The 14,444-nt window shown below is 39.2% G+C and overlaps 1 protein-coding gene across 2 annotated transcripts; it reads right to left on the bottom strand.

Annotated features, from left to right (window-relative positions):
* Window positions 1-17: 17 nt before the first annotated feature.
* tbc1d23 (TBC1 domain family, member 23) lies at window positions 18-13,513 on the bottom strand. Of its 2 annotated transcripts, XM_032572965.1 has the most exons (19): window positions 13,428-13,513; window positions 12,392-12,503; window positions 11,170-11,275; window positions 9,828-10,032; window positions 9,622-9,745; window positions 9,413-9,537; window positions 9,289-9,335; window positions 8,683-8,786; window positions 8,465-8,587; window positions 7,889-7,981; window positions 7,634-7,804; window positions 6,405-6,447; window positions 6,125-6,231; window positions 5,277-5,419; window positions 5,051-5,095; window positions 3,685-3,773; window positions 3,000-3,135; window positions 2,678-2,872; window positions 18-1,724 (listed from the first exon to the last, which is right to left on the bottom strand). In XM_032572965.1, the coding sequence occupies exons 1-19, from the start codon at window positions 13,460-13,462 to the stop codon at window positions 1,640-1,642; spliced, it is 2,088 nt and encodes a 695-aa protein (XP_032428856.1). In that variant the 5' UTR covers window positions 13,463-13,513; the 3' UTR covers window positions 18-1,639. The 2 variants fall into 2 exon arrangements, with proteins under 2 accessions (XP_032428856.1, XP_032428857.1); XM_032572966.1 differs by lacking the exon at window positions 5,051-5,095.
* Between the last annotated feature and the right edge of the window lie 931 nt (window positions 13,514-14,444).

The following is a 14,444-nucleotide window of genomic DNA, read 5'->3' as shown; positions in this document are numbered from 1 at the left end:
CACACACACACATTTAGTTTAGTACATGGAACTTTTTTTAATAAACATGTCTACAAGTGCGGTCCAATAATCTCCATTTATTAAAACCAGAAATGTTTAGAAAACAATAGCAGTACAGTAAGGTGCAAAGTAAATTATGCTTCTTTTGTTTCAAAATAGTGGTCGGCGTCCTGTCTGATGCTACAGAGTGACGTAAAGACTCGCTCCCGGTCGAGGATGTTCCAGTCAGAGAGAATACCGACAACACAACAAACAGGGCGACACAAGAATGGATTGGACCAAAAGACAAACCCGATTAAGACCTTCTGTTTCAAGTTTGGCTTTCTTTTTTCCCCATAGCATTTCTCAAAAGATTTTTAGTTTTTATACGGGCGATTAGAAATAAATACAATTTACAGAGTGCTGTAGAAACTGAAATTTCCTCTTAAATAGATCCCCATGCTGCCCGCACAGGAAACCTTAAAGCAAAAATGCGTCGGTAAGCAAAAGCAAATGTGAGAACATAAACTGCATGTTGATGGGCGAAGCCGCCGCTGCTGGTGCCCAAAACTGACATCACAGCCATGAGGCCAACCGAAGCGGCTCGGTTTGGTCAATACAACCAAAAACACCAAACCGGTCTGGAAACATAACCAGTCAGCTAATATTTCATTCCTATTTGGAGCGAAACATTTTCTATGCGAGTCAAGGAGGCGAACAAAGAGACCTGCATAATAAACTGAATGAGAAGGAAAGAGCGGACGAGTTTCTCCGGCTTTTGTCGACTGCAATCACCGAACCTCCTGGAGTGATCCTAGCGTAGCTCTTGGGTGGGGCTTCTTGAGCTACAAACTGCTTAGAGACGAATGCTAAGGAGGATAAATGAGAATAAATTGGCCCACAGAAATACTCAAAGGCAAACCGTTTAGTGTAGGAACAAGGGATGTTTCAAACCTCCACAGTTTCCTGTATTTTCTCCATCAGGATGTGCTTTCATAATGACATTTCTGTTTTGACAGAGCAGTTCACACAGTATATACATTAGATATATATATATATATAAACACCTTCAAATAACTTCTGCTTAAGGCTACCTGATGGAAAGGGAGAAACGTTATCAGAAAAAGAAAGAAAAAAAAAAGCAGGAATTCTGTGCCAGTGTTGCCAATATGTAGCTTAGCTGACACATACTAAAAATGATGAATAATAAATTTACCGAGTATGTAAAGAAAGATCACAAGAAAACTAAAAGACAAATCAAAAGGTCAGTTATGCATGGGGGTTTTATAGATTCGCCACTGGGTGGCCAGTATGCTACGTTAAGGCCAGAGCAACATCAAAGCCAAACTGCACTGTAAAAGGAAGAACACACGACATAACCGATTTTTCTTAAATTAGTCACAGGAAAATGGTTGGATGACTGCGGAGCACCTAAGTTATTCGGACACGGGCAGCACTGACCCGCAGGCCTGCTGTTGGCGGCGCGTCCCAAAACGTCCCAGGAACTGGAGACACGGGGAGCGGGAGGGGGTGCGGGGGCGTCAGAGTCAAACACTGCACTGGGATCTGTCCAGGAGGGAGGACGCCCAGGAACGGGGGAGCGGGGGAGGAGACGGGTCTTCTCACAGTTTGTGTCGCCTGCTGCGACCGCAGCCTGCGCTTACGAGCTCTCCAGAGCGTCTAATACTTTCATGATCTGCTGCTTGATGACTTTTGTGGCGTCGCCTGCGTTTGGTATCAAATATCTGGGAGAGGAAGAATGAAAATATTTGATTGGCTTCACGAAAACACTCAAAAAACCCAAATTATTTTATTGATAGGAGTGATTAAAAGTTGACCAAATATGCTTTTTCAATTTTGAATACAGGGCTGGGCGATAAAAAATTGTATCAAATTTTCTGTTTTTGAAAGTTACATTTTTTTTTTTTCACTCCTGTTTTCTTAGTTCAGAGTGATGTCAGCACGCCCAGGGCCGCCATCTTGTTTGACAAGCCTGTTTTAAAGCTTCTATTTATTTGGACTTTGCATTCAGGTCAACTCACATACAAGATGATTGAAATAAAAAACTGTTTTTCAAAATATACGAGGCATAGTTTTTGAACATTAAGAAATAAAAATATCTGAAAACTGGGCCTTAAATCTGTATTCAGCCCAATTTACTCTGACATCCCTAAATAATATTTATAGGGCTGAAACTAACAATTATTATAGTAACTGATTAATCTATCATTTATTCTGAGGATTAATCGGATAAAAAAACAAATTGGCACAATTTGCTGAGTTCTTTTATTTAAATCTAAGATTTTTAAGAGTGTGTTGTTCTTTCAGCAATTTGTCTCTATGCTCCAGTTAATGATTAATCAATTACTAAATTAGTTGACGATTATTTCAATAATCGATTCATTACAATTAAGCAATTTAGACCTACAAAAAACATCTCAAGCTTTCAACATTTCAAAACTGAATGAACTGCAGAGATTGACTGCTGAGGCGAGAGAACCTTGCGCATCATTGACAACCTCAGTTGAGCAATTTACACGAGGAAAGCCACTGTTAAAAGGCAGACATTAGAACTTTTTTTTGTTGTGTTCATAATGCAACTTGTATCTTGACGTCTCTGTAAGCTGTCAAAATTGAAAACCTTTTTTTTTTTTTTTTTAAATATATTTAAAAGGCGTGTTTATTCACACGTGATCACCTCTCAACTGCAGATATTTCCACTCCAGCTGAATTGTTGGTCCCGAATTTGAAGGTGATGAGTTCTGGGTGCTTCTTTTTGGATGTGATCTTCACCACGGAGCTCAGCGCCTGTCTGGACTGGATGTAAGCAAATCCTTTCCTGGAGGCAATCTCCCTGAGGCAGTACATGTGGGTCGCCGTGATCAATAAGTGACTGGAAGACACACAAAAACACACAGAGTTCAAGAGGCACGTTTTCTCATATCCTTGTTTTTTTAAAATATGTATTCTGATGTGTTCAATGTCATCATATGAGCCAAAAAAAAAAAAGACTAAATCACCTGGGAAACATGTGACCGGTTTCTTTAACTTCATTACAGGGAATGTGGTGTTTAACGTCGGGCTTGTTGATCCACGTCTGAATGTTCACAATCTCCTTTCGGTCGTCGTCTGACATCGAGGAGCTGTCGATCTCATCTGGGAGAACAACACATGCTGCTCATTTCATCTCCTAAACAGACGTTTCGGCTAGAGTTGCACCGACCCACTTTTTCACTTACGATATCGATATCTGAGGTTCAGTACCGGCCGATACCGATTTGATACAGAAAAACAGCTGAATTCACTTAAAATGTTTATTTTTTTTAAAACGCAGATATAAATGTACTGAAGTACACATTTATTTGATAGCTCTGCGGCATTAGAGCACATTTAAACATATAAATAGCTTCACAAGTTTGGTTAAACATATAAAAACAACTTTCATTTGCTCAGTCAGTGCAACTAGGAGAATAACAGCCAATTTAAATAAATAATAAATTGACAAAACAACAGATTCACTATGTTGGTCAAACAGATAAAAAAAAATAAACTGCAACAAACTTCAAATAGTTCAACAAGTGAAATTAGGAATGCTAAATATAATGTAAAATAAAGAATAAAGCAAGACGTGTCACCGATATCCAATCTAGAATTCTTTTCAATATTGGGACCGATACAGATATCAATATCGGATCCAGCCTTTACCTGTGTCGTACTCCTCTTCGTCGCCAATGCTAAAGACCGGCTTCACGCCCCGGTACGGTTTCCCAACTCGGTCGCTGCTGCTCACGTGTCTGTTTGCAGAAGGAAACAAAACGGTGCATGTTGTGATATTACCCAATAATAATAATGATTAAAAAAAATAGAAAAAGATATCAAACGGTTGTTAAAGAGACGCTTTCAGAAGCAGAAGGCGTCCAGTTTGCACACAAAAAGCGATGACATGGAGACTCTCAGACTGCTGAGAAAAAAGGTTATATGCTGGTGAATATAAAAAGAAGTTAAGCAAGAGCCTTGCAGCTTGGTTCTACTTTACAGATTGACATGATATTCAGGGCTACCGACCAACGAATCACAGCGTCGAGTTTGTCTCCAACATTCTGCGCAGCCCTGACTATCATGCAAGAAGACACTGAAATGGAAAGATGGACTGTCAGGCGCATCGCAACATGGACTAATTTAATTTTATTCAAAAAACGGATGTACTCGATGTATTTCAAGCATTTATTTCTGAAAAATAATCGCTCACAGGTCATGAAAAGTTTAAATTCAGTTTCCTCAAAATTTGAAAGTCACACAAGACCAATAAAAAAAGGAGCTTTGATAAAGAAATGAGGAAGACTGCTGACTTGACAGATGTTCAGCAGACAGTCACAGACTTCCTCCATAAGCAGGGTAAGCCACAAAGCGTTCCTCAATACTGATGAGAAAGTACTAGTTCCACTGACAGATTACTTCATTTATAACGTGAGAAAAATGTCTTGTTACAAGTAAAATAATATGCCAGTGGAAATATTACAATATTAATGAATCAATGGCTTAAAACAAGCCTGTATCTCACTGAAAGGTTACTAGTTTTGTCTTATTTCAAGTGTACTGATATATGCCACGCCACACTGATGACGCAATTCATGCAAAAGGAGCCCCAACCAAGTACTGAGTGTATATTCTGCGCAGCACATGGGGACAACAGAAATAAATGCTTGAACTACATCGCTTTCTGAACGGAACTACTGAGATAAACCGTAAGCATATTGAGATGCGCCTGCAAACAGTCGAAGCTGACCCTGAAATGCCTTAAGATTCAGCAAGGATGACTGAAGACTTTGTTAAAGGCTGCAGCTTCTGTAAATGTCGTTAGTGAAAGCATGAAAAACAGACCTTAAAATAAACATGTTAAACGGAGCCTGCCCTCGCTGCATGGGGAATGTGTCGTTATGAGTGAGTGAGCAGAGTAAGGCAGAGATGTTGGTTGCTAAGGCATGCTTTAATGCGTCTCGGGGGGGACAGGTGCACCTCTATAGCCAGTGGGCATGCTGGTGACAGACAGCTGGATGTTTGGAGCTCTTACCGATCTGGAATCACCTTCTCTGGCCAAGGCAGATTGAAAGATATTCTAGTGTAGAATAAGGCACAGGGACTTTAACAAAACTGGTACGTTAAACAGCAGCTTTCATCAAACAATTATGCGTTCAGTCGCGATTGAAGACGTACTGCACCCCAACAACGAGAGGTGTTAAGAGTGAGTTAAGAGTTAATGGAGAAGAGGCGTTTAGAGAAACGAACCGGGCTCCTACCTGTCTACAGGCGTAGACGTGTTCTCGATGAAGCTGATCATTTTCTCCTTTACGTTAACAGACTTGGACTTGAGAGCAAAAGTCATTTTATTGACCAGAGACTTCACGCCTTTGCCGTCTCCAGGGCTGCTCAAAGACTCTCCCTGTGTTGTTGGGAAAATTTAATTATAACATTAAAAAACAACCAAAAAAAACCCCCCAAAAACAAACAAGAAGCAACTGACAATCATGAAAAAACAATAGAAATCTTAAACAAACAAAAAAAAAAATTATAGGTCAGTGAATTGAGAAAGTATTCATATGACTTAGACTCTCTCTCACTTTGTCAAGCCACAGTCTAATTTATTGGGATTTTATGTGACAGAAGGAACCAAAAGTGGTTTATCATTCATAAACTGAAGGAAAAGGTCTTTATGTTGTCTTCCAAAAAATATATATATACACAGTATATATATATATATATATAATTTTTATTTTAAATCAGAAAAGTGTGCAATGCATTTTATTTTTAAAGGGACTGCATTCAAGTCCCTAAAAATTAAAAGCATCACCTACATGTTTTAGCATAATAGGAGATACTTTCTTTCAACACTTCCTTTCTTCATACTTCTCTTCCATTTTATTTAGGGGCATTAAATAAAAAAATAAAGTCAAACACAAAGAGTTTACATAAAAAACCCAACAACTTAAAAACCATTTATCCTTTTCCTCCCACTTCAATATGCTTTGCACATTACAATAAAATCCCATTAAAAGACGCAGAGGTTTGTGCAAATTGTGAGAATACTTTTGCAAGGCACCGTAAAGTCGTTTGTGAGAAACTGTTTCCTTCCTTTTCCTCCACCTACATCCACAGAGCTGAGGCTGCTGTGAGATCCAGATGTGCTGACTATCCAGTTCATGTATGAAGAGTCGAGGCCTTCAACGTTCATGTCCACCAGGTGTTTCTGCAGGGCTGAAACGGCACAAAATGTTGGCTTTATGCTGCGAAGCTTTCACTGCAGCATATGTAGGAAACACTACTGAAAGCACAGCATTTTTTGCAGCCTGTGTGCCACTGTAAAAATACTTAAAACATTTTTAAAAAATATTTTGGAAACTGCGTGTGAATGACTTTAACCTACTTACCCATAAAGCCTCCCTTAGCAATGCTGACATATTCTTTGTTTTTCTGTAATATGGAAACAAAAAAAAATGCTTGAAATGCAGAACTGAGGTTGCAAATCAGGAAGACAATGAAACATGTTCCTGTTTCCTGTGAACTAGAGTTTAGACCGGGTATAAAAAAATAAAGTAAAATAAAAATCCAGCCAAAGCCCATAGGCATTGTGCCCGAGCCCAAAGTAAACCCGACATATTATTTTAATTAAGATTTTCCTCATTTTGATTTTATACTACCATTTAAGTAAACAGTGTAACTTCTCCTGTTTAAACCTTTAGTTTAAAGTGGCAGTATTATGTGTTTTCCAGCCACATAGTATCATTTTACAGCACAATCAAATAACTATGTTCATTTCAGTTGTTATTTAAAAAATGCTTTATATATCAAATGTAACTGAAACAAAATGGACTTTGTAACCTAACACCTTGTAATTGGGCCTCTGTCTCTTTAAGAATCTTCTGCTCTTTCTGAAACTCCGCCTTCATGAAATCATCACAACATGGCTCCTCTATTAATCCTTTAACAACGTTTTTACCAGCGTTTCACTGAGCAGTAGCTCCATAATGAGCTCAGCAGATACGTAGTTCCACCAGGTGTTTGCTAATTGCTGCTGGCTAGTCTGAAGGAGCCGAGTGGGAGGAGTCGTGAGGGAAGGCCACTCTGTGAGGCGGAAGGTCGGCACTATGTCCCCCAAAGCGTTTTGTACAGCTGAACGGTTGCCACGGGAGATTAAAGGATTTCTCAAACATGCATGAAAAAAAAAACTCAAGGCAACACTACTGGTGTGTTTTTGATGAGGGAATAAAATAGCATGTTGTGAAGCTAACAGGGTGAGTCAAGTGCAAATCATCTGGGATGTATGATTGATTAAGAGTAGAGGCACATGCATGCAGTTCGCTGTGCTTGTTACAGTCTGATTAACTTCTGCCCCTAATTTCCTCCGCAGGTTAAACTATCTACTCCTCTATTAACATCATAATATGTGGAGTAACACAACTTTATATTGTGCATTCTCCTTTGGTTTTCTCTGTGCTGTACGTTTTGCAGGTTTATTAAATGTGCCACGGAAGCCCGACCCGACCCAGACGGTAAGCAGATAATTGTGGCCCAGTAGGGCTCGGGCCATAAATCTAAACTCTACTGTGAACAGAATGAAATCGGTATGCGCTTTTTAACACGGGGCCATGCTCTTCACCTGTAGGAAATGGGCCAGCACCATGTTCATGTACATGTCCTCCTCCTCTCTCCCGCTGCCCATGAAGCACAGGTGCTCTCCGCTGGCGATGGAGCCCGACTCTAAAGACTGCTTCTGAGCCTCCAACAGGGACTTCACAGACAGAGCGAACTCGGACGGGTTCTGGAGCATCTGCAGGAAGAAAAGTTCAAATGTTTCAGGAAGAAAGAACAAAAGCATCCATATGCAACGTTCAACACCGTTAGCGTCTCTCACCAGGTCAGAGTCCAGATGGAAGGCCGTGGACAGGTGTCCAGCGTTGTACTGCTCTGCAGGTCGACAGTCCACCACAAAGAAGCGCACCCCATCCTAAAACACCAAAAGCATCTTTATCGGTCTGTTTACCAAACTAACTGCTTGCTCTGCAAAGGCTGGAAATTTTCTGGCTAAAATGAAGCCTGTTGCAATAAGCAATTCATCAATTAATTGACTGATAAATTCAAATGAGCTCGATCATCTCCAGTCTGATGAAAAATATTTTTTGAAGAGCAACTGTGTTTACAAGAGACATACAGTAGTAATCCATTATTTATTTTTTTGGTTTTGTGTCTTTTTACTTTTAGTTTTCTTTTGATTGTTGTGTTTTATTTGGGAAATGTAAAATATCCTCCAGTTCCACTGTTAAGTGTTCTTTACTAAATTAAAGTTTATTGGTCTTTGAGAGGGTTAACTTGCATTATTAATATTATAATTACCTATATATTACTTGAAAATGGTCTCAAAACATTATCATCATTTATCGCAATAATTACTGGGCCTGAAATCGTGTGTGTGTGTGTGTGTGTCACTGACCTGTTGAAGCTGGTTGGCCTGCAGGATCTCTGGGACAGACACAGGGAGACACAGAGCCTGACTCAGATCAGTATCTTCCTCTTTAAGAGCCACCAGGCTGCTACCAAACAGATTCTGATTCATCTAACATGATGACAAAGATGGAAAAAACATAAGTTGCTTTAACAAGATAACAAACACACATAAAATGCTTCATTAATCTGCACACAAAGCCTTACCTTTCTAAGTGACAGCGGGGTTTTGCTCTGGTAATGCTGGGCCAATGAAAACAAATCTTCAATGTCTTCTGCTTCCAGCAGAGAAGGAGACATCTCCAACATTTCTGGAACAGAGAAATTCTCTTTTGAGTGTACTTTACAAAAAAAAACAAAAAAAAAAAAACAGGCTGAATAGTGAACAAGTGTAAACATGCACTGCAAAAACAAATCTTGCCAAGTACTTTTGGTCTAATTTCTAGTGCAAATATCTTGGTACATTTGAAATAAGACAAACCCAATTTACAGATAACTTTTAAGCAACGAATTGGGATTTTCTTTAAGTCTATAATTCCTTGATAGTGATTTTATTTCAACTGGGAGATTATTTCATTTATAACATGGGAGAAAAATATCTTGCTATAAGTTAAATAATCTACCCGTGGAACCAGTACTTTAAAAAAAAAAAAAAATTAACAAATTAGTGCCTTAAAACAAATTCCTCTATCTTGCTAAAAAGTTACTTGTAAGTTAGTTTTGTCCTATTCTGATATATCCGGCACTGGAAACTAGACCAGGAATATTAGAATTTGTGCTTTTGCAGTGTAAAGTCAGGTAAAACAAACTGACTGATGATGTCCTCTTTGCTCTCTGCTTCTTCTGCAAGGATGGTTTCTCTGAGGGTGAATAAACATAATCAGAACAAAAACAACCGGTGTTGACAATCCCACGGCTCCCGCTAATGGATACGCACTTGGCATTGACGAGGATGATTAGCATGAGGAAGAAGATGAGGAAAGGATCTGCCTGCTGGAGGTACGAATCCCACAGAGCCTGAGTAACTTCGGGCCTGCAGTGACTAGAAAACAAACTCCCCAGCTAGAAAAAGAAAAACACACTTCACTCAACGCTACGGAGAGAAAAGCATCAACTCGACCCGACTGTCAGAAAGTCCTGACTTACCCAGCTGATGGCGTAGGAGTCGGGTGTGATCTTTTTGGTGTCTAGGAAGGAGCACAGCTCCGGCTCATGGTACTGCAGCAACAGTCTGTAAAGGTGGAAGGGTCGTCCTTTCGGGACGCACTCCCTGAAACGAAAGCGCCCGGTTGATATTAAAGCCCGCTGGCGAGTGAGGATGTGGAGATGGGATGATGGCGAGGAAGCTCTACCTGGGGATGTATTTGTTCACGATGGCGTAGAAACAGTTGTAGAGGTCGCTGCGGGGCAACTTCAGCCCCAGCAGCGGCTTGAGCAGGTGAGGCAAGCTGAGCTCGGGGGTGAAGGTGATGTTGCGGGACTTGCAGTAGAATGTGATGACCGACTCCACGTCGGACACCATCTCGCCCCTCTCCTCCTCTGAAACTCCCAGCTGGTCTAAACGTGGCAGGGAAGGAGGGCGGTCACTCATGAGCCTGATTAATATCTTCACAGACAAGTTGTCTTAGGCGTTACAGTCGAAAACAACGCACCAGGAGAACAAGCTCTGTCTAGTTTTACTTTTATCCGTTTTTAGAAGAGTTTCTATTCTGAGCCTCACCAGATTGGGCGGATGTCAGGATGTGAGACTTCATGAAAGAAATTTAATTCTATGAACTCAGAATAAAACAGCAGCCAGAAGACTCCTCAGCTCGTGCTATAAAGTAATAATCCCGTGTTCAGCAGATAATGACACATTGTTCAAGAACAGCCTTCAGACATCTTGAATTAAACAAAACATTTTAGTGACGCATCGTTCCGATATCAATATCTGTATCTGTGAGGATATTGAATAAAAAAATCTAGACTGGATATCGGTAACAATGTGACCAATCCATGAGGGCAGATCTATTCAGTCTAATTCTATGTTGGGTGCTCTGATCAACATCATGCTTTCTTATCTATTTAACTTTATATTTAGAATTCCTACTTGCACTTTCTGAACCATTTGAAAAGAAGGTTTGTTGCAGTTTTCGTGTGTTTGAAGGTAGTGAATCTATTTCTGTGAGTTTATTTATGATTTATTTTACATTGCTGTTCTACTCCTAGCTGCACTGACGTGACAAATTAAAGTTTTGTTGTTTTTACATGTTTGACCAAGCTTGTCAAACTATTGGTGCATTAAGTGTGCTGTACTGGGGCAGAGTTATGAAACACATTTGCAGTTCACTACATTTATGTCCGTGTTTAAAAAAAAGAGACATTTTAAGTCAGTTCAGTTGTTTTTCAGTAACAGATCAGTATCGGCCGATACTCACATCTGTACCAGTATCAGAAGTGAAAAAAGTAGATCGGTGCGTCCTTGAAACATTTGATTTGTTTTTATATTCCATTTAAAAGTCTAAATAACAATATTTTCACATTTTAGACTTGTTTTTTCTGCATTTGTCATATTAATCTGAAAATGATTAGAACCCAGAATGTTGTAAATGTTTATCTGCTCAGAAGTTGCTTGTTGTCTTCCTAATGTTTTTTTTTTTTATAGATGACACCTACAAGTAAGGATTGTTGCGATGTTCATGTGAATTGACTCACCAATCAGCTGCTGACTGCGGTTGTGAATGAGCGTCTGTTCTGGTAAATCAAGCACACCGTCCCACGGGGACAGGCTGTCTCCTTTTCCGGAGACGTTCAGGGCAATCTGTTGACATTTAAAACAGATTAAATGTGAAGAGATCAGCCTGTGAGCTAAATGTAGCGGGAAGCAAAGACAGAAACAAATTTAATATAAATTCTTGATATTTTATCTTATATTCTTCAAATTAATCTTTTGGAGCGTCCTAAAAAATTGTTCTGATTTTCTCAGTTGTTGGTGCTTGTCTGCAAAATTATAACCAGCACTCCATTTACAGACAATTGTGATATTTATATCAAACGCTACTGGACTTCTGTGGATAATCCTACAGATATCTCAAACAAGTCCCGCAGAACCATATCGATTAAATGGTCATTGGCGAAACAAAAGGGAAATAGAAAAGCAAGCAGTTATGAAAGGGTTCCAAGCCACCGCCACTGAGACCCCGCCTCTCACGGTACGTAAATGAAGGCCAACAGTCACCTCTCTGCTTTACTATAAAGATTATAGGGACCGGACCATTCAATGTAATAAATAATGCCCATGTTTTAGAATGCCTTTTAGCTTTAATAAAAAGTTTAAGGCTTATTTAACATGATCATGTTCTTTTGTTCTTTGACTTGTTAAATATTAAACTAAACTTTCACAGAGGTTAGACTGAAACTACACGTCTTTCAGTAATTACTTGCATACCTAACACAATAATAAGTATGTTAGGAATGCTGTTTCAAAAATAACAGACTGGAGGCGTGTCAGAAAGAGGCGTATAAGTGACGTCAATAGAACATGAACTGATTGTCTGTGGCCTAGTAAGGGGCAATATGGATTTAAAATGTTGATCGCAGTACTTCAGAACTCCTTGTTGTCTATTTTGCAATGATTGCAGGATTTTACATCACTGAGCAGATTTGTGGACATAGCAGTAAAAACTCAGTGAAAAGGCATAAACAGATTCTAAGGCCTTTCTCACATTTGGTTTTGTGTGCCCTTGTAAATGTGAAAAATCTGTGTAAATCACAAACATATTTGGCGATGTAATGATTTAGGTGTACGGATACAGCGGTAAGAGTCAGACTCGTATTTACTCTAACCTCCCTTTGCTCTTAATACTGTATTATTTTAAGGCAATACTTTGAAGTGCAGCACATGAGGCATCTTAGACATAAAAGACAGGCTCTTTACCTTCCACATTTTGGCTTTGTGTTCAACTGAATGCTCTTGGATCTGCATGATGCCCCTCTCCATCTCACTGTCTGACCCACCAGAGTCCAGAGCCTCAGCTAAATCCTGGTCCCTGGGGGGCAACGTCACACAGTTAAAATAAAAACAAAAACAAAAACAATAAGATGGATCATATAAAACCCTTGTGGAGTTCTTCTATAGCTAAAATCAAACTTAAGATATTCTTACAGAATCCAGTTCTAAACAATTGTACATTGCTAGCATCAAGTGTGGGAAATGTCAAAGCTTTTCCTCTTTATAACCACGGTAAACTGTTATTCTTCTAAATGCCAACTATTGCTTTTTTAATTACTGAGCCGAATATGAATCAAATGCTGATAGTAGACAGTTTTAGTAATTGATCAATACAATAACAAGACTATTTACACCTGTGGAAGACAGTTGTTAGGAAACCTTCAGTAGCGGTCTATACAGGCTAATTTACAGTAAAATACAGTAAACAAAATTGTTCTGATGACAAAAGTACTTTATGAATCAACCACTACTTCATAACATGGATAAAAAAAATATTTACATGAATTCTGGTGATATATTACACAAAATGTCATCACACCACGTAGTTTAAATATTACAAATGAGAATAAAGATAGAGAGGTTGGAAATGTTGGATTTAAGGAAATGCTAGTTACTAGCATGCTGGCTAACAAGTACATATAGTGAACCATATCTGGTTCAGTGACCTAAAATGATTCTAACATGAACCGCAGACAGTTGTTTCTACAGAAACACTTCACTTTTTGTGCTCCATTTTTCAATCTTTGATGTTCTGATAAGAAACTTGGCTAATTGTTATATTAGCAGGCTAGCTGCCGCCACCGAACTGGATTCAGATTTACCACTTACTGTCAGATGAGCGGCGACACAAAATACATTTTAATTATTTCAGAGCGGGAACTAAACAAATGAAACCCTCACCGCTTCCTGACGACCGACCAATATTCTCCAAACATCTAAAGCCAACAACAACCCGACTCACCAGCTGCCCTGCGCTTCCTCCACGGTATCCGCCATTGTTCTGTTGACAGAGACACGTCACGTGTCGTCACCACGGCGAAGACGTCACGCACAGCTGTCGCTAATGAGCAGCTGAGATTACCCGGAGAGCTCCACGAGTTCAACGGGAACTCGAGTAAAAACCGGATACTCTCATTATGAACAACTCCATAACTACAAAAACAACTTTTTATTTTTTATCTCTGTTGTTTTTATACACCTTTTTTTTTTTTTAGTTTGCTAGAACGGGACAAGCGCAGCAGTACTGAATGACTTGAGGGTTGTTCAAGGTAAGGCCCGGGGGCCATTTGTGGCCGTCGGATTGATTTCCTGAGGCTCTGACTGCAATTCAGAACCAGCAAATAAAAGAACCCTTGAAATTCAATGGTAATAATGCAAATCAAAGGTATTGTAAGACGCCCCCACCCTACCACCGCTCCCCATACCCACCATCACAGATGGAAACTTTCTTTTTTTTTTGTTGTTGGCACAAATTGTTTTTACTGACATTGAAATGTTAAAATGGAAAATATGAGGAACAACATGCATATTCGTCCTTTAATCATGCCATTTGCTGTCTCTTTTACTTAAAGTTAAATAGGACAACCAATAAATAGCAACTAAAAAAATATTTTGGTTTTTTTTGGCAAAATATTTTGGACACCACTGACTTAAAGACATGTAAACTTCCACAACACGAGAAATATGTTATATTTATACAATCGAGGATAAATCTTCAGTTTCTAACTGTAAAAAAAAAGAAAAGCAAAACAACTTTTGCTGTTTAGAAAGTAACACAAGCACCTGAGAAGTTAGACCAAGAAATTTCTAATCAAATATCAGATTGTGTATTAGTTTTTAAAATTTGTCTGCTTAGGTTAACTCTGCAGTCAGCTGCTTCCTCACATGAGAGAACTGGTTGCAGTGTACCGAGTGCCAGCCAACACAAATAAAACTATTTTTATTTGCTGTGTAAAAGAAACTTCCAGGTTTCTTGACT

This window comes from Xiphophorus hellerii, chromosome 9 (assembly GCF_003331165.1).
Source record: "Xiphophorus hellerii strain 12219 chromosome 9, Xiphophorus_hellerii-4.1, whole genome shotgun sequence".
Lineage (NCBI taxonomy): Eukaryota > Metazoa > Chordata > Actinopteri > Cyprinodontiformes > Poeciliidae > Xiphophorus > Xiphophorus hellerii.
Note: the sequence above shows the minus strand (reverse complement) of the source record. Positions and strands in the feature narration are given on the sequence as shown.